The sequence below is a fragment of the Pleuronectes platessa genome, chromosome 6, assembly GCF_947347685.1.
Source record: "Pleuronectes platessa chromosome 6, fPlePla1.1, whole genome shotgun sequence".
Classification (NCBI taxonomy): domain Eukaryota; kingdom Metazoa; phylum Chordata; class Actinopteri; order Pleuronectiformes; family Pleuronectidae; genus Pleuronectes; species Pleuronectes platessa.
In genome coordinates this window covers 9,828,739-9,851,903 of record NC_070631.1, presented here as the reverse complement: position 1 = coordinate 9,851,903, position 23,165 = coordinate 9,828,739, and the positions used below count along the sequence as shown (strand labels likewise).

Sequence of the window (23,165 nt, the reverse complement as noted above, 5' to 3'; positions counted from 1 at the left end):
GACGCGAATTGAAAATTACATTAAATAGGAAAATTGTTAATTAAATAAAAATATATAATAATTATGTCCCCATCTAAACTATATTCACATTTTTATAATACTAATGGATATTTAAGGTGGGTAGAAACCAACATTAACACTATAGTTTCCTAAGGCCACAAAAAAAGCATAAAAGTTTCAAAAGTGTCGTTAAACACTCAATGTAATGACCTCCGATATTTAGATCTAAACCTGAATGCAGTTTCAGTGTAAATATAGAAAAAATAATTAGTTGGTTTTGAAATCTTTTTTTTAAATTAGTCACTAATTAAACCTGAGACAGCAGAATCTAAACAAACTTTGAAGTAGACGAGTAGGTTTTAAGGCTTTTTGCCAAAAATTAGAACAGAGCATTTTAAAACCTTAATCCTCTTATCATGACAAAATGAATACATATTGAGCCTCCATTACCAACACATGTCACTTATGTCTGTATTAAAGGGCATCTGAGCTAGGGAATTTCAGGCCATTCCTATTATGCCTTGTGTCTAATTTATGTGGTAAAACTCAGGTCAAAGTTAACATTATTGTTAATTCTACCATATATGTACAGGACATAGATTGAAATGCTGTTTCTCTATGGTCCCAGGTGTAAACATATAAATAGAAAGAACATATGAGTACAGAACAAATTACCCAGAACATTGTAGACGGTACGACATAGTATGCAGATATAAGGCATACGGTGGCCCAATTACTTTTAGTAATCTTATAAATATTGGTGTATTAATCAATTGATTATGTAATTATAGAAAACAGATTAGGGTAATTAGCATCACTAATTAGCCTGATTTGTTGATACACAACATGGGTCAAAAGTGACCCGGCTCAGTTTTTTATTTTCTACATCGTTGCAGCTTTTCCTTTTTTGGAAATAAATGTATTGTATCATCTTTTGTCTTGTTTTTGATTTAAAAAAAACATTATTTCCCCTTCTTACTTCCGTACTTTCTAAACAAACTTAAATGTTGTACTACATACATTTTAGACACATGGGTCAAAAATAACCCGTACAATATGTTTTCACTATGGAACACCTGTCATACATTTCACATAGCCACTTTTGCACATCAGATGCATGTTAGTCTTATTTTACAATCCATTACTTGTGAGAAAGAGAAATATGTACAATCCTAAGTAGCTGTTAGCTAGCTCGCTCCTTTTCGGGCTAGCTAACCATAGCCGGATCAACAAAATAAAACTCAAAGTATAACAGTTTATACTTTAATAGACTGATTGATATGAAAATATGCTTTTGATTCTATTTATTATGTGCTATTATGGCTGGTTGCAATCATTTAAGTCTTAAAGTTGACATGTTCATAAAGATTATCTTCCATGTCACATACAGGATTCATTGTCGATGTCATCACAGAAGCCTTCTCATCAAAGTAGGGTTAGATAATGCACTTGCACTGGCCTTACTAACCCAGAATGCACGCTCATTTCTGTATGCGTCCTCATTAATGTGTATTATAACTGCAGGTCACTCAGCTAGTCTATAACTGTCTTTCTTCGTAAATGTTTTGCACGCAACGACGTTGCGTTGTGTGTGTGTGTGTGTGTGGGGGGGGGGGGCTGTCACTCTCACTGCGTGGCTACGAAACCTCGGTCGCCAGGTTACGCTGTTGCGAGCGCGTACGCTTTTTTCTTTTTCTTTTGGTGAATACCGTTGACGCCCACTCGAGGTATTGCTCATTTTGCGGAGGGGCAGTTCCATTCATAGGGCTGAAAGGCAGGCAGGCAGGCAAACCGCCGGAGCGGCCGAGCACCCTACAGCGACGTAGTGTGAGAGCGACCCGATGGTGTCTCACTGACGAGAAGGACCCCCCCCCCCCAAAAAAAAAAAAAACTAAAAAAAACACCAGGCCAGGTTCCGACCGCGCTGCTGTCACCGCCCGCCGTCTCCACACCGGACGTGCGCCGCCGAGCCAGAGCCGAAGCCTTCCCTCTCGGAAATGGATTCTGCGTCGTCTTGACTGAAGCCTGGAGGTGCTCTTCTCCTCGACCTGTCGCGGAAATACACGGACTTCCTCGTCGCCTGGTTTCCTCTCGGCTGCCGCAGAACCGACCGCCGCCTCCACTCAGCTCATTCAACCGGGAGCGTCCGCACACCGCCGGCCCCCCACCCCCGACATCTGGACACAACCCGCTCCATCGTCGCCGCTGATAACGCAACCCCCAAAAAACGTGCCCGTGTGTTGGCCGCTGCTTTGCCTGTATGATGCCGACACATCTGCGGTTCCGGAGAAGGTCATTTGGGCTCATATTCCTCTTTTCGCTGTCCACCACCGCATTGTACTTCATCTACTCCGCCCCCGGAATCGGTGAGTCTCCCCCCCAACCCCCCAACCCATCAAAATGCGCTGGTGTTGTTTGAAATGCTCGGAGGTTTGGGCGGTGTACGGCTGCTCGTACGGGCCGTTAGGTCATGTGTGACAGATCGGCTCGGGGGTGCAGCCCGAGCGAGGGGGCCATGCGCCTCTCCCGAGCCCGAATCGCCGCCCCAATCGATGATGCCACTAAGCTGGATGCTGGAGCTCAGTCCGGTGATATCCATGTACCTGACCATGCTAATAAAAGGGGCTCTAACGAGCATCATGGCGACTGTGATCACACTGATGTTAGCAGGCCTGAGAGCTGTGGTTATAAAGCATACAGCTGAGGCCACGGGGAGGAGGACGTACGCTGTATTGGATTCGGTTTTGGGGCTCGTCGTTAGCCGAGCTCACCCATGTGCATACCACATGCCTCACCCTGTCTGTGTGACTGTGTTTCTGTCATGTCAGAGGTCACGTTATGACTCATGGATTCACAAGCATTCAGAGCGGGTTGTATTGAAACCTGAGCAGAGGGATGACAAATCATTCCTTGCACCATCTGCTGCCTGTAAGTCGCATGCATTTGGGTAATATCATGTACTGAATCCCTCCTATCAATAATTCATCAATGTGGCTCATCTCCTCCCTCCCCTTTCTCCTGTCGCTCATTGTGTGTGTGTATGTGTATATATATATGTGTGTGTGTGGGGGGGCTCAGCCTTCTGGAGTATCTCACCCTATCCTCTCTTGGATGTCCTCCAGCTCAGGCCCTGGTCCACTCTTCCTGTATCAGCCTGGACACATGAGGGCAATAATTCATGCTGTGTGCATCATTATCTCCCATGTGATGTCCAAACGTCTGCTTCTTTATTGTAGCAAAACAGGAAGAGCTTATCTCCATGAATAGCTCTAATGACTATTGTAAAACGTGGACTTTTGACAGGTTCTGTCCTTGACTCTGCGACAACCAGATATGCATTGACTTTCCACTGGCTGGATTTGAGAATATGGATCAATGTCTAAACGTAAGAAGACAGTTACCTCCATATTTATATTTATATATGTGTAAATATATATATATTTGGGTAATGAAGAGGTAAGTTCACAAATACATGTTTGAGGAAACACTGGCATACAGTTGGAAATTAGCCACTCCAACATTTACCTTGTTTAGTGCTTCATCACCTTCGTTGGGTATCCTGCTGTGCCGGCTGAAGAGATATGCTTGTCGAGGTCGGGCTTTCTCGCAGCATTTTTTAAACCCTATCTGCTACCCCCCCATCCTAACAACATGCACTTCAAGAGGGCATGGATCAGGTGTGAGGCAAATACACTAATAGCCCCAAGTTGTCAGAAGCAAGACACAATCATTTAATTTTCCAACACGTTTACCATCAGCATAGTAGTCACAGCCAATAATGAGAGCCTGTCATTGTTGGAACAAATGGTGTCTTTGGATCGAAATTGTATTTTATGTCACACAAGTGCAGTCGTTCTAAAACATTAAAGAGAGAGCTCGTCCCGCTTACTCATCAAAATGGTTATTGATTCATTAACGCTTTTTACCTGCTCTGGACACCACAATCAATAATTGAATCAATTCTCATATGGAATTACTGACATGAATGTTACTGACAGGAATAGCCAGCGGGAGTCCCAGTAACGGGGAACAATTATTCCCTTAAATGTGAAACAAATGAGCAAATAAGTAGCTGAGTGACTGGGCTAAAAATAATCCTTTATTCACTTGTTCACTATTTTTCCAGCTCAGGTATTGATGGTGTCTTGTGACTGACTAAGAACGGTGCTATCCATCCTCCTGGGTGTTGACTAGTGCAGTGGCTGTAATGGCCATGTGGATTGCTGGGGGTTAGTTCAGAAACAGAACAAGCACCAGCAGGACCAGTCCATAAATTATAGATGATAACCAGGAGCAAGGCGGCTTTTCTGTTCAGTTGCTGCTGCTAAAAGCTACAGTTTATTCTGTTACACTCGGGTTACTTAGTTTTAACAGCAGGCCTGAACAGGGAAATCATATGGGTGTTGGAAGATGGTGCGTTTTACATAAGGTGGTGTGATTTACTTTCTGGTAGTGATATTGACGGGTAGACATTGGCTGTGGTTTCATCTCCTGTGGTCAGATTTCCACCAGTGAACCTGAGGCTTGCCAGACAAATGGTAGCAAATGGGGCCAGTTAACAAAATCATTTGAAACCACAACGCATCATTGGCATACGAATTAGCTCTCCCTAAATCATAAAAACTGTCTTTGTGGTGCTTTTCTCAGAATTCTGAATATTGTGAAACAATTGAAGAAAGAAAACCGTCCCATGATTCAGAGAAATATTTGACATGTATTGATTCATCTTTTGTCTGACAATATTACTATTAATTAGTACTTATACTTCCAGTAAGTATCTTTAACCACTATTCTGTACGGAAAATATTGTCCTCTAAAAGCACGCTAAGACAGATTGAAGTTCAAAGTTGCAAGTAAATCATTTATTCTGCATTCTCCATAAATTAACTATTAAGAGTTCACATTGCACAAGAAAGATCTGACATTGGCTCATCACATATTTCTTTATACAGTTGTCCGCTCCAAGCGCATCTTGTTCGCCCCAAAAGTCTAGTTGTGTAATATTATAGGTATTTATTGTGCTTCAGCATACAAATAGCCCATGGCACAGGTTTATTGGACAGTTATTTGACAATAGTAAGTAACATTTTAATAGAAAATTTAATTTGCAAAGGTTTTATACTTCAATCGGCATTTTACCAAATTGCTCAGATGTACAACATTTAACAGAGGCGTATATATCTCAGAAAAATAGCTTTACGTATTCAGATTTAAAGACTTAATCCATCAGTATGTGACACAATAAGCAGGTAATGGGCCTAAAGATTTGACAGAGATGTCCTGTTTTAAGATGTTCATAATGTCCGCAGTCATATTCATCAGAATAAGGCTCAGATAAGGATGGATTTGAGAAATGTACATTTCCAATCAGTTTTATTCTCTTTAGTTAGTTACTTATTTTTACAGTTTGCTTTGCCAACCTCCACACTTTGAGGAGGCTGCTCACAAGTGCAGAGCATGGTGCCCCTCGCAGGCTTCTAGACGTTCTGCCAATCAGAAGAAAATGGACTTTTTAGTCCTCAGCTTTAAAAATGCCTGAGCTAGTATTTCCTGTTTCAGTCAGAGACTCAACTTAGGGGCATAAAAGGCAGTTTGAGATAAATAAGGACTTTATATTTGACCTTTTAAATAATACAAAGCCACTCTAGTGGAGGCCAAAAATAAAAGTAAGAGCTGGAACTATATTTACATAGTAGCTGCTTTAGCAACAACATCATACCATCTTCCGATAAAGCCTTAGTTTATACTGCACATCTCATCATCGTGTAGGAGTATGGGCCACAACTGTGCTCTTACCACAACACCTTGAATGTTAGCAGATTTCTGAGAGGAAAGGGGGCATTGCAAAGGTTAAGCTGAATATTTAAGAGTACAGACAGTAAATAGAAAAATGGGAAAGGGCAAGGGAAGGGGGAGCAGGAAATGGAGGGAGAAGGATGAAAGCGATGAGCTGAGCTCCTTTCTTTCTGCTGGTTTGCACATAGGGGAACCCATCCAGAACACCTGAGCAGGGCTTCCTAAGCTACCCAGGTGGCTCCAGTGCAGAATGCCCCATTTTCACAGCTTATAGTCTGTTTCTCTCTCTCTCCCCCCCCCCTCTCTCTCTCTCTCCCTCTCTCTCCATGTCTACCTCTATCCCTCCATTTTCCTCTCTCCATTTTTCTGACTCCATATACTCATATGCACTGACACCCCCGGCCTCGGTGTTGCCCCTGAGCATTGATGCTGAGTGATGCAGGCTGGGGATGCAGGGCACAGCTGGGCCTGATTGCAGCAGTTTATTTAATTAAAACATGAGAGGATCCCACTGGAGCGAGAGGTAGGGAAGACACAGGCTCTATTTATAGGTTTGAACACAGATGCAAACACACACACACACACCTTAATGTCCGAGAAGAGCAAGGAGCCAGGTTGCCTCCGTTTGTCTCTGGAGAACATAGGATCGTACTTCGATATGAATGGTGTGTCGAGGTGTTGTGTGTATGTGTAAGGCTTAATGCATGTTGGTCACTAATACTGTATATATATATATATATATATATATATATATATATATATATATATATATATATATCTTGGCATACAGAGTTTGTTTTGAGGTGTAATCTTAAGACAGCCAGAACAGTGAGTTGACTGTTTTTCAGGTTGCACTCGATTTTGAGGTAATGCATACACACAATTAGTGAGGAATGGAAATGTCCAGCACGGAGGTGGAGAAGCTTTGAGCTATTGTCAATAGATGGTCAAACTGTACAAAGGTGAGCTGAGGAGCTGCCCACTTGCCTCACTTGCTAACAGCAGTATACCCTTTGCTTAAATGCTATAATAACCACATAGCTCCTAATTAGACATGTGGCTTAGACGTGACCTTACAGCTCCTATTTAGTTTATTGAAACCTGCATATGCCCCATCTGCTTTATCATCATTTTCACACAACCGTTGTGGAGATTGCCAGTAAGTACACGTCTCAGAAGCAAATTATAGCCGATACCTTTGGTCGTAAGCACACTGCCTGCCCTTACAGCCAGGAAATAATTGTAGATCTGTAGGTGTAATCTGTACAGGCAGGTCCGCTTCACTGTGCCAGCAAACTGTCATTTCGAAAATAACTAAGGATTAACATTATTGTCTGGCCTTGGCTTTCTTATGTTGTATTATAAATCTAAGAAAAAACTAAAATATTTAGAATCCGGTCATTGCGTGTTATCCTGTGAAGCCTGGTCTCACTTTTTCAGCTCAGATGTATTATTTAGTCTGGTAATTTCCTAATTTCCTACCCTGCTTCAAGCCATTGAATTGGAGGGGACAAGCCGTTTTTGATTTGTGCGTGCCTATCTTTCCTACTGTACCTTGACATTTCTTTTATAGCAGAGTTCTGTGTTATCACTCAGTCCAAATAGCATTGTGCTTTACTTTTGTCGCTGCTACTGGACATGCCGCTTTCTTTCCAGTGTGTTTAAGTGAAAGCCGTTTTCCCCCAGAGCACTATTTACATTTCCACCCACCACACTGTGTTTGAGTTTAAACATGTAAGAGCCGTCCACCTCACTGTCTGTTTGTTTGTGCAGCCACTTCCTGCAATGTTGTGTGTCCAGCTCAATATTGACTGGCGGCCTTGCCCCAGGTACATTTGAATCATGATTTGAATAACAGCTGGCAGCTGAGAGGCATTCGAGTAAGAAGGTGCTTTTAAAGATCAGACAGATTATGTTTGGCGCTATGTGGTTCGGTGCTTTGCATTAGACGGAAATTGAAAAGCCACCTATAGCTAGCCTTGGTTTAGAGATTATCATGTGTTTGTGACATCGCTGTGTGGATGCTTGAACCAGTTGCCCTGGTTGGCTTATTGTTATAAATCATTAACTTTGTTTAGGAGGAAGGTGTATTGTTTAATTTACTGCACATTGAACTTTGTTCATAATGCTAGATGGATTACATATCAGATAAACAAACCACATTTCCTCTCTAATTTTTAAATAAAACAAATCATTACTTGCTATGTTTTATCAAGGTCATTTTAGGAAGGTGCTCTTCACAATTTATAAGTTTGAAAAATTCTGGCTTTGTTGGTAACCACTTGCTGTGGAGATAGCTGTATCTGTCTTTTTGCACTAGTGTGGTGCGGGACTGTGCTTGTGTTTTTGTGCATACAAGTTTAGGTGTGTCCACAGAAAGTACCGGTTAGTGTCTCAGGCAATACTTGTGCCTGTTGGGCCTGCTGCTTCTGTGCTGATGCGGCCATAAATGCAGTCATGCTTCTCTGGAACTCTTAAAGCCTTCCATCTCTGGTCGTCAAGGCCCACTCTATAACCCCCCCTTTACACACACACTCGCACACTCCTTCTGCCCCTTAATTGATCCATCCATTTAGGTAAATCCAGTGAACCTCCTAAGGCTAATTTCCAGAGGCTAGGGATAGCCAGGGTGAAATATTAACTTGTTGCCAAACTGCCTCAAATAGATTCCATTGTAAACAGACCAGTATGCTACATAGCAATGAATAATTCAAGTTCCCATTTATTTGACTTATATATAGTATAAATTGTTAAATACGTTTTTCAGCCATTTAAAACACCTGATTTAGTAACAATTAATTCCAAACTTTGATATCTGAAGCAAAGAGGGGAAAACGTGGAAAGCTGGATAGTTCAATCTCCAAAATTCCTCTGGCTGAAGCACTAAAGGTCTGGCGTTTGACATTTTCACTGCAGTTGCCATGGTTCCCTAAGGGCTTGTTCCCATCCATGACTGACTTCTTTTTATTGTCACGGCAACCACAGAAACATGCCATCCTTGTTTCCACGATGATCTGGGTGACAACAACTCCCAGAGGAAACAGTCATTATAGTCCTTTTGGGACAGAGCCACTCAGTGTCTCTTTGTCTGGGACATCTGTACACTGCAAACAGGTCATCACATCAAGTATAAATAACTTCAAAAGGTTCTTCTTCCTCTTTACCGCTGATGGGTCAGAACAACACATGTCACATTAGTTAAATAAACAATTCCAAAATTGTTATTTCTTCTTCCGTCTTCGGCGCTTAGACCATTAACACTTGTATAAATCTCCCTGCTGTGGAAGTCTGTTACCTCTCAGTGCTGTAACTATGAGTGCACAGTCCAGGGACATGTGACTCTAAATACTCTATTAACAAAGGAATTTAGTTAAACATCAATAGAGTGGGAGTTCATTGCACCTAGTGAGTCAGTCGGCGGCATGAACAAGCCTTTTAAAGCCTTTCATTGACCATGTGATACCCTTACCCTACTAGCTACCCCTTATCACACACACAAACTCGCAGTCGAAATATGGCTTATCTGAATACACAGACACATTAATCCCTAAAAAGGACATGGTTCATGAAAGTGTTTGGATTGTGAGAGTAAAATTATTTTTCCTTGTGTTTTGCAACATATAGACACTACAATTTTCATATACATTTTGTAATTTTAAATTATACAAAGTATACGATGTAGGAAACCATTTAAAGGTTCAGAGTGTAGAATGTAGTCCCATCCGATGGTGAAGTTGTATGTTGCAGCTGAATACCCATCACCTCACCCTCCCCTTCAAAACGTGAAATAGAACCTATGGTAGCCTTGAGTTTTCATAAGAACTCAAAAGGTGTTTAGTTTGTCCATTTTGGACTACAGTAAAAAACATGGCGGCCTCCGCTCCGGATCTCAATACAAAGTATTTAGGTATAAAGGGCCGATTCTATGGTAAAGACATTGTTTTTTTACATACTAATGAAAACAACACTATCCAACCGATCCCTTTCACCTAATTTTTAATCATTGAATCTTTAAGCCTAAGTTTAAGGGAAGTTCTGGGTGCATTTTTGGGTGTAGTTTCCCTAGTCAAATGAAGAAAACAAGAGATTAGTCTGATGTAAAAGGTGACAACATATGCTTTGTAAATTCTTTGGAACTATTGCTGCAGATGCATTCATATTTTCTTGCGTATACAAGCAAACATGATGTGGCAGTCTCCTGTTCAGACTGGATAGATTTGCATCACAGCGTTACATCACAGAATAGAGCAATTTGGGCTTGTGGCTTCAGAAGGGGTTGACCACGTAATTCAACTAAGTCAAAGACAATCCCTAAGAACATATTTGTCTAGCTTTAATAAAAAGGTAGGGTCTAATTGTTAGTTAGAACCCAGCTTAACACATGCATAACCAGTTGATTCATTGATTTGGCCAACCCTTTTAATGAACCACTCCATACAATAGCATGGGAAATTCAAAAGACAGTGTGTACACAATATTCTCTGTGTAACCACGGCAAATCCTTTTCAATCTGTTTAATTATCTTATTTGAAATGGTACAATGCAGACACATTGCTCAACGGGTTCTCTACTGTTCAGGCTTTGGACATGGACAGGCAAAGTGCTGAACTATTAATGAATTCATCTTCCTTCTCAGTTTAATAGATTTTATAGCCACTGTTAGAAAACAACTTCGTATTGTATTTCACAAGGTAAAACAGATTTGAATATTATCAAGTTACTTCTCTTGACATGACTCCTCTTTCATGCTCAACCCCAAGGTAGGAACTGCAGCTTCACTTTATCTATTTTTATCCGTGGCATTTGTGCGTTAACTTGCTTGTTGGTGTATTTTATTTTTAACGAAGTCAGGTGATCTGTGAAAGCTACAATATTCTATTTAATGAGAGTGTGACACATTTGTTAGCTTCTGTATTTTTCATGTTGTATGTTGATCCTATTGCTTTTCTAAATCTAACCTTGTCGTCCTGATGTAGATGCTTCAACTGTAACTCAAGCCTGTTTGGTCTATGAGTAGAAATGCTCAGCAAAAATACGAGATCTTATTCTTAGTCTTATACTGCTGACTGTAAGATGACCCTCGTCCAACACCTGTAGTCTGGATATTTGACCAGAGACAGATGGTGGAGGGTTGTTAGTCATTTCAGGGGTGGACTGAAGGACTTGTGGTGAGGCACTAATCATTTATGTAACCTAATCACCCATCAGGAGAATCCCAGTCTTTGTTGACCTGGTCTGGGCCTCCCTTTGTTATTGAAACGGTTACTGTGGTAACGTTTGTCATGTGGTTTAGGGCGGTCGAACTGTAACTTGTGTGATGATGCCAGAAAGGCTTAATCCAAAAGGCAACATTGATCTCTGTGTGGATGATGGGTGGAGATTGTAAGGATTGTGATGACAGCACCTGCTGTAATGTTTTCCCAAAATAAGTGTTTAATGAAAGGCTGTATGAACTTTACTTCTGGACAGGTGCAGACATCCTGCTGTTTTCAAATAGACATCATGCATTTGTAGATTAAATGAATTCCATGATATTATATATATTTATAAATCATTTGACATTGCCAACCAACCATGCCCTTTAAGAAGTAGTAGATCTTTTTTATATCTCAGTCCTCATTCCATGGAAAAATACATTTTAGACTTCAGTTGAAGCTTATGAGCGTCAGTGGTATGATCAGTTATATCAAGAGAGGATCTCGACATTTACTGTCTTTTTCCTTATTGAAGCCAGGAAGGAGGGAGAGTAACATAAAAGGAATTTCCTTCTCTAAAGACTTGAATGTTGTAAAATCCACTCGATTTGGCTAACTCAGTCTCCTGAAGCTTTATATGAGCTTTTATAGCTGCCATAGAACTGTTGGCCTCCATCTTGTACATTGGAATGTCTTTAGGAAGGGCTCTCTTCAGCGCCAGTGTGGAAACACTATGAATACTCCAGAAACCAAACTTTAATATAATTATAATCTAAATCCATATGACAGATACTTTTGCTATGATCTATAATTTATTTAGATTCTCATCATCTTTCAGACATTGAATTTTATCTCTTTGTCTTATTTCATATATTTTTGAAAACACAATAAATACACTAGGGGGAAAAGGCTCTGACTTAATATTGCACTGAATTAATAAAACCCTTGGGGCTGTGCTGGTGTGGCGTTGTATCTGCAGGTGCTGTGGTGATGATGTGATATGGACCAGCAAGTCTGTGTTGAAGTTGTTTCATTGTTATCAAAGTGTCATAGCAGCTTCGGTTTTGATGCAGTGTGTCCCAGGCTATACCATTTGCCCTTTTGTCTTTTAGCTGATCCCTCTATGGTGGCATCCCCATCCCACCAATGGAGTGGTCTCTTTTTAAAATGACTTGGAAGCTACACATTTGATCGTCGTATGTTGTCAGTCCCAATGAAGACTCACTGTTTGGGGATATCTTGGTGCTATAGCTTCTATCACACACCCATCTCGATCTCAGGTATCCACATCAACATTTTAGGGAGACCAAGGCAGCGAATGCAAACAATCAGCACAAAACTGACTTCATGTTGGAGCTGCTTTAAACAGGCTTCTATAATAAAACCCCAGAGGAGCAGCTGAGTTAGGTAATAAAGCAAAGCTGTGCTTGGAACTGATTGCCACTGTATGATGATCAGGCAAAGTCAGTGTGGGATAATTACCAGCATCTTGTAAATAGTACTTGACTATAGCCTCTAAAATTAGAGGCTAGATGGTGAACTGCAAATATGTGACACCATCTACTAGATCTGTATTTGGAGTTTGCTCGAAAAGGCTCAAACTGCAAAGAAATATTAAGTAATAGACTAGAGTGATGATGATGTTGAGAAACCTAGATTTGTTTCAATTGGTTTATACCAGATTAACTGAGGACATTCACATCGCTGTTATTTTCTAATTTAGAACAACTTTATCACCGCTTTTAACTATACACATAATTTCAGCCAATGTTTCTTGACTCCCCAACAGGAACCAGTTTGTATTCAGATCCCACACTACAAGTCAAAACCCTTCAGCGCCCTTTGTTTATGCACAGCGAAAGAAACAAATAAACAGCTTTTCAATTAGTGTCATGACCTGGATTCATGGTGGCATATAGCAATCTGTAGCTCATTTTAAATGTGTTAATCATTATTACTTCCACATTGAGCTGTTTACATAACCCTCAGGGAATAAACACAAAAAATCTAGTCTAATGAAATATTAACTGCACCAACTGCAGTTACCAAACTTTTTTTTTTCTTTCAATTAATGTGTACATAATTATTTAATACATGTAGTATAACAAAACAGAGTACTGCGGTACATGGCTTAAAGCCTGATACCAAAAAAACACTTTTCCCACATTAAAAGAACAGGTTTTAATCTAACAATTGTACTATGAATCAGATACAACCCCTGCAGCAAACACAGAATGAATAGATATTGATGCTTTTAAGTCGGGTAAGCATGTAGAAATAAATCAAGATAGTGTCATAGATTCAGAAATCCATTGGGAGATATTTGTGTATATTTTTTTTCTGCACCTTGCTCAGCTATGTAGCCACTGTGCTAGTGCAGTGGTATACTAGCTGCCTGCTCTGGCCCATTTGTTCAGTCAACAGGAGTAACCTCAAGCTGTGAGGAGACCTTATCCGCCTGCTGGGGGCGGGGATAGGAAAATAGGGCGAGCTGGAGAAAATAGGCAGTGGCAGTATTGTGTGTGTTGTGTGTGGCAGGTACCCATGTGTGTTTGTGTGCCTGTCTGTGTATTACCAATCCTGTGCACTGAGCGACTGCAATAACACAAGAATGCTCTGGAGAGCTGCCAAAAATAAAAAGCTTGCTGAAGTGGGCCGGCAGAAGGGAATGACGGAGCCACTGCAGGAATCAATCACTGCTCACCGTACCCACGACATAATGTCTCACTACTCTAAGTGCTGCGGTTGCGACTGGACTATGTGTGCAATAGTTGTTACAAATTATTGCCGGGTTAAGTAGAAAAGATTATAGTTGTAATTATATAGTGTGCATTTATTAAGTAATAATCATTCTTTGAAATCAGGGGTTATGAAAGGATGAGCCAGGGTTTGGTTAGCAAATTAAGTCTTAGGCAACAGACAACTGAAAAAGTGTTGCAAGCCAAAACAGCAGAAGATGGTGGAGGTACTCCACCACCACCTGCAGGCCCACTTAGTACAACAGCCAAGAGCCACTGGAAAAAAAACTCGACTAACCAGGCGGGCTCAAAAACTTGCATTCTCCTTTTTCCTCATCAATGTTATTTTATGCGTCTGATTCGGTCAGCTCTGTTAGTTTTGAATGTTTGAGATTTAAAGTTTTATCAATAACCCTTTTTAACAGTTGCAAAACCTGAAAGCTATGACCCACTATGCGTAATTATCATTTCACCTGTTTCCTTATTGGGCGGGTGAGTAAGTATATAGTAGATGAGTCATGATAAAGTGCTTCTCAATGAAATAAAAACAAAATACAACTGACAAAAACAGGGAAAATTAAAAGCTATTGAAAAGTGTCCACAGTATTGACAATTTGAAAATCCACTGGGAGATCATTTTAAAGTTTGGGAGCTGTGACCTCAAATCACAGTCTCCTTCTCTCTTGAGTCTGGAGTGAGAAAAAACAATAAATCCTGATCAGTGGCACTCAAATTCCTACTGGTATTAAATGGCTGCTGTTGCTCTTTAAGATAGGCAGGTGCCTTCCCCTGCAAGCCTCCAAATATAACCACAAGCATCTTTGAACCTGATTTGGAATTGGAAGCAGTGTTACATAAGATCGTCTGGTGACTTGGTCAGAAGCTTGGCAGCAGCATTTCAAACCACTAGTAAGCAGTTCTTCTCAATGTGTTGCTGAGACAGGCAAAAAAGTGAATTACAGTCATCAGAGGGGGAGGAATTAAATGCAGGTTCACTCCTTTTCCTCTCGCTAGCTATGGAAACAATACGATTTTAGCAGCATTCCTCAGCTGGTAGCAACAGCATGAGCCAGACAGTTAACATGCTGGTCTAGCCTCAAAGCCTGGCCTGTAGAGATACCTAGATTAGAGGCGGGAGGTTTAACAGAAGAAGATAAAGGGCCATCACCTCTGAGACAGTGCCAGCTGAGGCAGACTTGCAAGTTTTTATTTTTGTCTGTATTAATCTGTAGAAAGTAATCAGCTTTCCAATGGTCCATATAATGGAGACAATTTAGAAGAAATGTTTTTTGGGGAATATTTCCAGTCTTTACATATTTCAACATTTAGAAAAATACAAACAAAATTTGGCTGAGGACAGAACCTTGGGGAACACCACATGTCAGAGATTCAGCCGATGAGGCAATATGAAGAGTATCAATAATTTATGTCAGACAAGTGACGAAAGCCACTCTAAAACTGATCTAGAGATGGCCATCAACTTCCTTAGCCTCTCAACCATAATACGGGGATCCACAGTAAGTGAGAACAGAGAAAAATGATCCTGAATTATTTGCTGGCAAGGGCGGGGTGATCATGCTGGTAGTGGGATTAATAACCCCCCCTATTTACGCTTCTTCTTTACAAGAAAGGAGAAGTGAGAGTTGTTTAGCATAAACAGCAGAACAGATACTTTAAATACTGAACTTGTAGATATACGGATTTCCCCAATGATTCATTTTTTTTTAAAGTGGGAGGAGACACAAATATATCTGACTCAATAAATACACCATGTTCACCAGTTAACCACTGTGTGTGTCGGGAAAAAAAAGTCAATACTTTTGCATTTTTTAGTGAATGTGGGTAAAGGTCGGGAAGGACACGGATTTAGTTTGAGTGTTGTCTGTCCTTCATGTGAAGAGACAACCTCCATGAGGCTGATATCAGGACTCAGTGGGGGCCAAGCCATCTGATGCGGGTTCTTGTTCCTCTTTTACACATTTATTTGTGACTTTGTGACACGTCTGTATGTGTGTGATCATTATCTTGATGGAAAGTTAATCTCTCTAGAGCTCTAACCCAAACATACATGCATATACACAATCTGTCTGTGTCCCACTCTCCATCTCTCACTTTCCGTCCCTTAGATCTGTTTCCCAGTATTTGCCTGCAGCAGAGTAAAAGCAAGGGCCTGGCACCACCGTGTCGACGTAGTGGCTTGTCAGACACAGTGATTCAAGGGAGGGTCAGCGTGTGAGCACACACACACACAAACACACATACACACGCACACACACACACACTTGGGACAGGAGAGCAGATGGAGGAGCAGAATGACAAGTGCAAGACCAAAATTGAACTCAAACTAGATCTCATGCTGTCCCTGCTGGCATGTGTTTGTATAGGCTGTGTCTGAGTGGGATTTGCTATTTAAGATCCTTTTTTCTTCTTTTTTTTTTTATCACCTTCAATAGATTTTCCATGACACCTAGTTTCCGATAACACTGCACATCATGGTAGGTTACCACACAGCTCGTAAATGAATGTTATCAACTCCTCCATCTGTTTTATCTTGTGAGTCAGTGGAAAAAGTTGAAGAATCTTTACAGTGTCAAGTGCAATTATTTTTCTTCTAAGGTGGAGTGTTGTTTTATCTCTGTTTGGAGGTTAATCAATCGATGCTGTCATTGATTAACCAGGGCTGTTGAAAACACCCTTTAAGCTGAGAGGTTAATTAAGATGGAAATCTTGGTACAGAGCTTACACAATAACAGTAGGCTGTTAGGAGATGTGAAAACAGTATGCATATTCAGGCTCTGGCCAGTAAATTGCTAAATAAAGTTAAGTGTAATGCTTCTGAGAGGTGGCCACCAGTTGGCTGTTACCGTTTTGTTTTAGAGTCCTCTCTATTTACACCCCATCCTGGGTCTTAAATGAATGATAAAGTGAATTTGCAGTGTTATACATTAGAGCTGATCTAAATAAGAATGTTTTCACCTCCATCTTAAGACATCACGCAGGGGGCTTTAATCTATTTTGGGTTTATTACTATCACATTTTGCTCCGGCCTCGACGCAACCCTCAAAGGATAAGCGGTATAGGTAAAGGATGGATGAATTCTCACGTGTGCTCTTTTAAACACATTCTTCTTTCAAACACAGACCAGGTTTAGCTTATACAGACATGTCACCCCCAAGACCTTAGTAGGACTAAAACCTCACTGTCCCCCACTGAACACCTCTTTTGCAGATTGTGGCTCTAGAGTGACTCAAAAAACGCACTTAATTCCAATACTGGTCACACGGCTGTTCAGACTGAGGTTGCATTTGAAAGAATATGTGATTTAGAACTACATATGAAAGTGGCCCACATCTGATTCCATGTGATTTTGTCATTGAAAAATCTGTTTGTGGATGAATAGGGGACTTTCTTGTTCTAATTGATTAAAGATCATAACGGATTTAGAAACTAATTTACCAAAGTATTCAGTCCTTTAATTCAGTAAAGTCTGGACTTTGGCTGGGACACTCAAGGACATTTAGAAACCTGAAAACACTCGGAGCATTGTCTCCACTGTACACTTGAGGTCAATGTCATGCAAATAGGTCACGGGTGCTCTGGAGCAGGTTTTGTGCAAAGATGGAAGGTTCTGAATACTTTCTGAAGCCGCTGCATGTGCACGTCACTTTAGCACGTGGATGAAGGCAACAGAGAGAAAAACAGCGTGGTGATGAGTAGCGACTTAGTACAAGTGGTCCCAGCTGAACGAATGAATGACTGACTGAATGAAACTGACCGTGAGAGGAGGAATTTGGAAAGGAAGAAGGGAGCAGAAGTGGTATGGATGATCTCAGGAAGTGGGTGGGATGCCAGGGACAGAGTGCTGACATCATTTCTACTGCAGTAAATGAGGAGTACTCAGCCCGTCAAAGAGACATCTGCTCTGAGAATTGTCGTGACTTTTTTTGTCTCTTTTCTTTTTTTCCTCCCATGAACCTTTTCATTCTCCGTCTCACGTATGCCAGTCAGCCTGTTTGTGTTTCCGATCAGGGAATGGAGCTCTTGGCAACGTTTTAGAATTCCAGTTAGTGTGATGTGAGGATTCTAGTAAATGCAGTCATGATGGTTTTCTTGTAATTGTAGTTCCCCTCTCAGTTATTTTTACGCAGTTGGGGTGTGGTGGTGTGTGAAGGGGGCTCTGTTTTTTGTGAGTGTGAGCGAGTGTGTTTGTGTGCGCAAAGCAGTTTTGGGTTTGAGCACATCCTCATGATCTACTGATGACTTGTTATGTGACCACAGCTAGCTCTGGACTTATATTTTCCCCATTATCAGCCATGCAAGAGTTTATGTAGGTTTGTGTCTGTTTGTATACTATAGATTCAGAAGAAAAGATTCACGTAGCAATTTTATCAGGGCGGATCTTTCCACCGCTGATGTGCCCCAGCTTCCTCCGACGCATTTGAGCATGTCACCACATCCTACTTGCTGTCTAGCCCCCTTTCCTTCCTGCCTGTGGTTAACTGAGGTGTTCAGGTCTTGGAAGCTAATTGGATTTTTGTATTTTGTTATTCAGGTGTTTGTTTTTTTATCATTTTCCCTACCACGGAGTTCATGTTTTTGTCTGCCTTTTTTTTGTTTGTGTATCTGCCTGTTTGTTAGAAGGATTATACAATAACCTACCATACGGATTACCAGTAAACATGAAAGGATGTAGTATGGGCCAGGAAAGAACCTATTATATTTTGGTGCAAATCCGGATCAGGGCGTGGATCCAGGATTACATTTTTTTAACATCAATGGATTGGGTGTTTTTCAACAATTTGGTTGATTTCTCTGAGAATAATGAATGAATGTTTGGAGGTTAGGGGGACTGATATACGGGCAAGTACAATTTGGTGCAGATCCAAATAAGAATGAGGATCTAGTGAATTTAAATGTGGTTTCGTAAGGAAACTGGTTGGGCTTGGTATGTTTTCTAGTTTCGCTCCATATTTGTCCTGTAATTCTGTATTTTGTGTTGTATTTAACTTCTTAATAAATTCAGTGCTCGATGAAGCATGTAGAGTTTAAATCCATGTCCAAATCTCTGGCAACGGTGGTTTGATGTTGATATGTCCACTTTAAGACTAGATCAATTCCTCCTTTTTTCTAATCTGTTAACTTCAGAAAACGATGGGTCCGACATAGAATAAAAGAACTGCATGGTTTCTGAGGTTTAATTTCCCAAGAGATTACATTGTACCAGTATATGAGCTTTGTGAGATATCAGCTGCTTCACAGATAAAAACAGTTTTTAAAGCAAAGAAAGATACAGCACTTGAATACTTTTGCATGTGTTGTATGTGTCACACGAAATGTGCATATAATGGCCCCTTGAGAAAGCATTAGGAGTGGCTGCTGCTTACATAACCCATGACAATATAATGTATGGGGGCTGGAGGTGTAGGAGCTAGTCAGATATGAAGAAAAGGGTGTGTGAAAGATAAACAGAGACCAAGATAAAGACAGCGAGTGAGACGGAACACATTATGGATGGGGAAGTGATAAATTCCATATTTGACAGCAGTGATCTTTTTTCCATGATAGAATGCAAGATAGGATCAATAAACTTTTTTTCCTGTCACCTGGAAACCTGTGTCTAAATGCTACCAAAACAAAAGAGAAAATGACATTGAATCGGTTAACCAGGTCATTATATAGAACTCGCTTCCTGTTTAGGTACAACTCTACAGTGTTTGACCTTGAACAATAAGCTGTCGGTTATTTTTTTCTTTGCACACTGCAATTCTTGGTTGCAACCACTTCAGCAGCTACTTGTCAGAGGTTAAAATGGTAGGTAGTCATATCAGCTTTACCCGTGACTTTGCGTACATGTAATTTCGACCCCTGGTGGTTGTATGTAGTGTTACTGGTGACATAGTAAAAAACTCTCAACAGAGTAAAATAATGTTCTCTGAGGTTTTGCTCAGTTTTAAAAAAAACATTCCCCCTACGGATTTAATCTTTAGGTATTTTCGTTGAAACACAAACTAGACACAATATATACAGACGCGATACTAAAAGTTTTCCTGCATGGTGAAAACCTAAGATTACAGAGGAGATTGTGTTGGGCATTCATTGGTTAATGAAGGGTAATCTGCTCAGATGACATTAAAATCCCTGATACTTTCAGTTGTTTTTTTTTATATTAAAATTAATGAAGTGATTTAAGAAAATGAAAAATATAATTTGTTGTGTGTATGTGTATATAGTGTATTGACCAAGAGGCCTCTGTGTGTGTGTATCGATCCATCATAGCCTCAGGATTTCTTGGCATCACTTACTTACAGAGGGTCACAGGAGGTAATAATATGCTTGTCCCTTGTAGTTCCGATCCAATAATCTTTTAAAAGGAACATGCATATTTTATGTCTTTAAAAAAAAGTCAGTTTACATCCCAGCAGAAATCTATAATCCTCATCAGCATCTCCTGCCAATCCCAAAACATCCTCGACAGATCAATGCGCTCGAATAACAGTGGCTGTTCTAGTTAATTGTGAGGGATTTAGTGCTGATGTTTTCAGTAATCGCCTGCTTACTTTCCAATAAGGTGCTGCAGCAGGCCATGCATGGCTAATTTACAGCATTACAGAGCTGATAGTGTGATTACTTCGGCCTTTGTAACTCTATAGCACACGTTCAGCATTCACTGATGGATGATATGCTCGCACACACCCTGCCCTTGCTTCCCTTAGTCTTTGCGTGGCAGTGATAGGCAGTGGCAGTAAAAATGACACCTTCTGAGAGGGACAGCTTTAAACCCTGAAGGCAATGATTCGATGTATGTGTGTGTTCTTGCATAGCTTGTGTTCGCTTTTGTTGGCAGCAGCCATTACTGCTGGGTGCAACAAAAAAAACGGCCTTTCAGCTCTTATCAGGGAGCTAGCAGAACAGGGACGATCACCTCCCACTGCTGAGCTATCAATGTGGAGTTAATTGCCTTTCAGAGGCAAAGCAGGGTGGGGTGGTGTGTGTGTGTGTTTTCTTTTTAGATTTTTTTATTTTATTTTCTTCCTTGTTGGCCTTTTCCGTTTTTTTGTGATTAACCTCAGGAAAGTGCGGTGGAGGATCTGTGCCTGGAACTGTCCCCTTAAGCCTGCAATACATCGTTCAGATTATTTACTTAAACAATTGGAGCAAATGGACCTGACAGTTAGTGATACAAAACCACATTACACAGAGACAGCAGCACAGGGGGATGAAGAGGAGAGATAGAGGGAAGTACAGATAACTATAAAAGAGGGAGGTGGGGAGAGGTGGGCCAGGCTTGGCATGCGGACAGCCTGCTCCTTGAGAGCTATAGAGTGCAAGGTCGTTCAAGGTCTCTAGTCATGCTTCACGGGTTACAGTGGGGGTTTCTAATGGGATGAAAAGCAGTTTTGTGTATCATGTGCTTGCGTATGAATGCAACGTCCCTTGCCAGTAACGCGTCAGAATGTTCTGTGTGTTTTATGTCTCCGTGTGCCCCCTCATATGCCTGTATGTGCGCTGCTTATGGCCTAGTGTCGGATCTGCCACGTTAGCTTCCTCTAAACTGCAGCTCTCTCGTGTCTAATTGCATTTGTCACAGTTTGTAGCCATGAATACCTCAGCACTCACCATTACTCCAGTCTATAGAGTGCTTGTTTGATGAGAGAGGAGCTGTGTGCCTCCTGGTCTGTGTACAGTAGAAGTGTTTATTTATATTCTCCATCTCTGGGCATTAAGACGAGCTGTCGTTTGAAGGACCTAGCAAGTGACGTTTTCAGAAAGAGACACACAAATGTTTCAAGGAAGAGATTCCAGTTTCCTTTGCTCTGAAACAGACCATAAGTACATATATACCCATGATTCCATTCCATCTACTCCATTTTGTGTCTCCTGGCAGGCACGAGATACCAACATGTAAAAATATGTTGTTGCCTGCAGGACTTGATCACACTCCAGAAGCCTCCCAGCATAATCTCATCATATGATGCCTCAGAAAGGCATCAGTGAAAGAGCGTGTGTGAGCATCTGTGCGTGTGTGCGTGTGCGCGCGTGTGCGTGTGTGTGTGCCGATCCACTTTTGCATCCTACAGCAAGAGAGGGAGAACAGGATCTACCCTGTATTCTTTCTTTTCTTTTTGTTGTTTCTACCCAGCGTAGATTTGCTCCAGCTCCACAGTAATATTTGCGTGTTACAGAGGTAAAATGAGAACATTGATTTCAGTTACTGCTCCGCCACAAGTCTCTAGTCCTGCAAGCGAGGCAGTTTGTATAAAACAAGATGAATGTGATGGAGACTGTAATACAATTACTAATGGCAAATCACTTCCTGTGGATTTCTAGCGCAGCATTATTACACACGAAGCAGAGACACACATCTGCAAGCACTGGCTTGCTGGAAGGGTGTGGATTATTCTGGCATTGCTTTAAGAAGAATGTTGATTAGATCCATGGCCGGAGAGTTGGATATAGATTCCCTGAGGCTGTAACCCACAGTTTGGCTGCATTGTGCTCGACTGCTTCTCCAAACAAAGAAACAGGAGAAGTAAATGATCCTGGAGGTTGGTCCAGGACTTGTGGGTAAACTGTCTGTGTCGTGTTTTGGCACCAGAACCTAGTGTGAGTCACTTCTCCAGTAATTCAGCAGCACACAGTTGTTTATTGTGCATATATAATCACCCTAAAGCGCAGAGCTGAGTGAGTTGTGCTGAAGAAATCGGGTCAGTTAGACCACATTTCCTCTTTCCTCTGTTCCACGGAACTTCTGTTTGCCCGGTTGACCTTTTGTTTTACTTATTTAGGTCAGCACACACCGAGTGGAAATGGTACTCAGTTTCTCTGGTAAACTTACCAATAGAAACCATCATGCTAATCTACTAAACAGCAGCAATAAGAGATTTCTAAAACTGTCAGTTTTATTCTCGGTTGGTTTGTATGTTTGATATTTTGTGAGCAAGATTACACAGAAACAACTGAAAGGATTTTCATGAAACTTGATCAGGGAAGAACACAACGGTCTGGCCTTGGAAGAGGCCTGCACTCTACTGCGTGCCTCCTTTTTTTTTTTAATACCTGTACCAGATAACTGAATCAATTTTTTAAATCTGTGACTAAGAGTACATAAAAGATGCTCAGATAAGAATAATAATTCAATTTTCTTGCACACAAGGAGGAAAGCGCCCAATCATTTCACGTTGGTTATCTCAGTCTATATCCTCCTGCTCTCATCTCCCCCATCATTATAGATTAACATTCCAGTAGTTGGCTCCTTTGCAATGAATGACCCGTAATGTGTGGCTCGGAAATCACCGGAAATCCCCCCCCCCCCCCCCCCCCCCCCCACCACCACCACCAAGGCAGATAATCAGTTTGGGCCAGATCAAGTGGAAGAGTGTGTTTTGACGGGGGGGGGTCATGATTATGCTCATGAGTAGTCTCTATAAATATGATT

At 41.1% G+C, this 23,165-nt stretch overlaps 1 protein-coding gene across 2 annotated transcripts in view; it reads left to right on the top strand.

Annotated features, from left to right (window-relative positions):
- The first annotated feature begins 1,919 nt into the window (after positions 1-1,919).
- The window catches only part of b4galt5 (UDP-Gal:betaGlcNAc beta 1,4- galactosyltransferase, polypeptide 5), a 31,367-nt gene continuing 10,121 nt past the window's right edge, over positions 1,920-23,165 (top strand). The window contains exon 1 of one of the 2 annotated variants that reach the window (XM_053424387.1): positions 1,920-2,366. In XM_053424387.1, the coding sequence (XP_053280362.1) occupies positions 2,261-2,366 (106 nt within the window). In that variant the 5' untranslated portion in view covers positions 1,920-2,260. Of the gene's footprint in view, positions 2,367-16,092; positions 16,225-23,165 lie in introns of those variants that run through there. The other variant, XM_053424388.1, reaches the window with a different exon arrangement.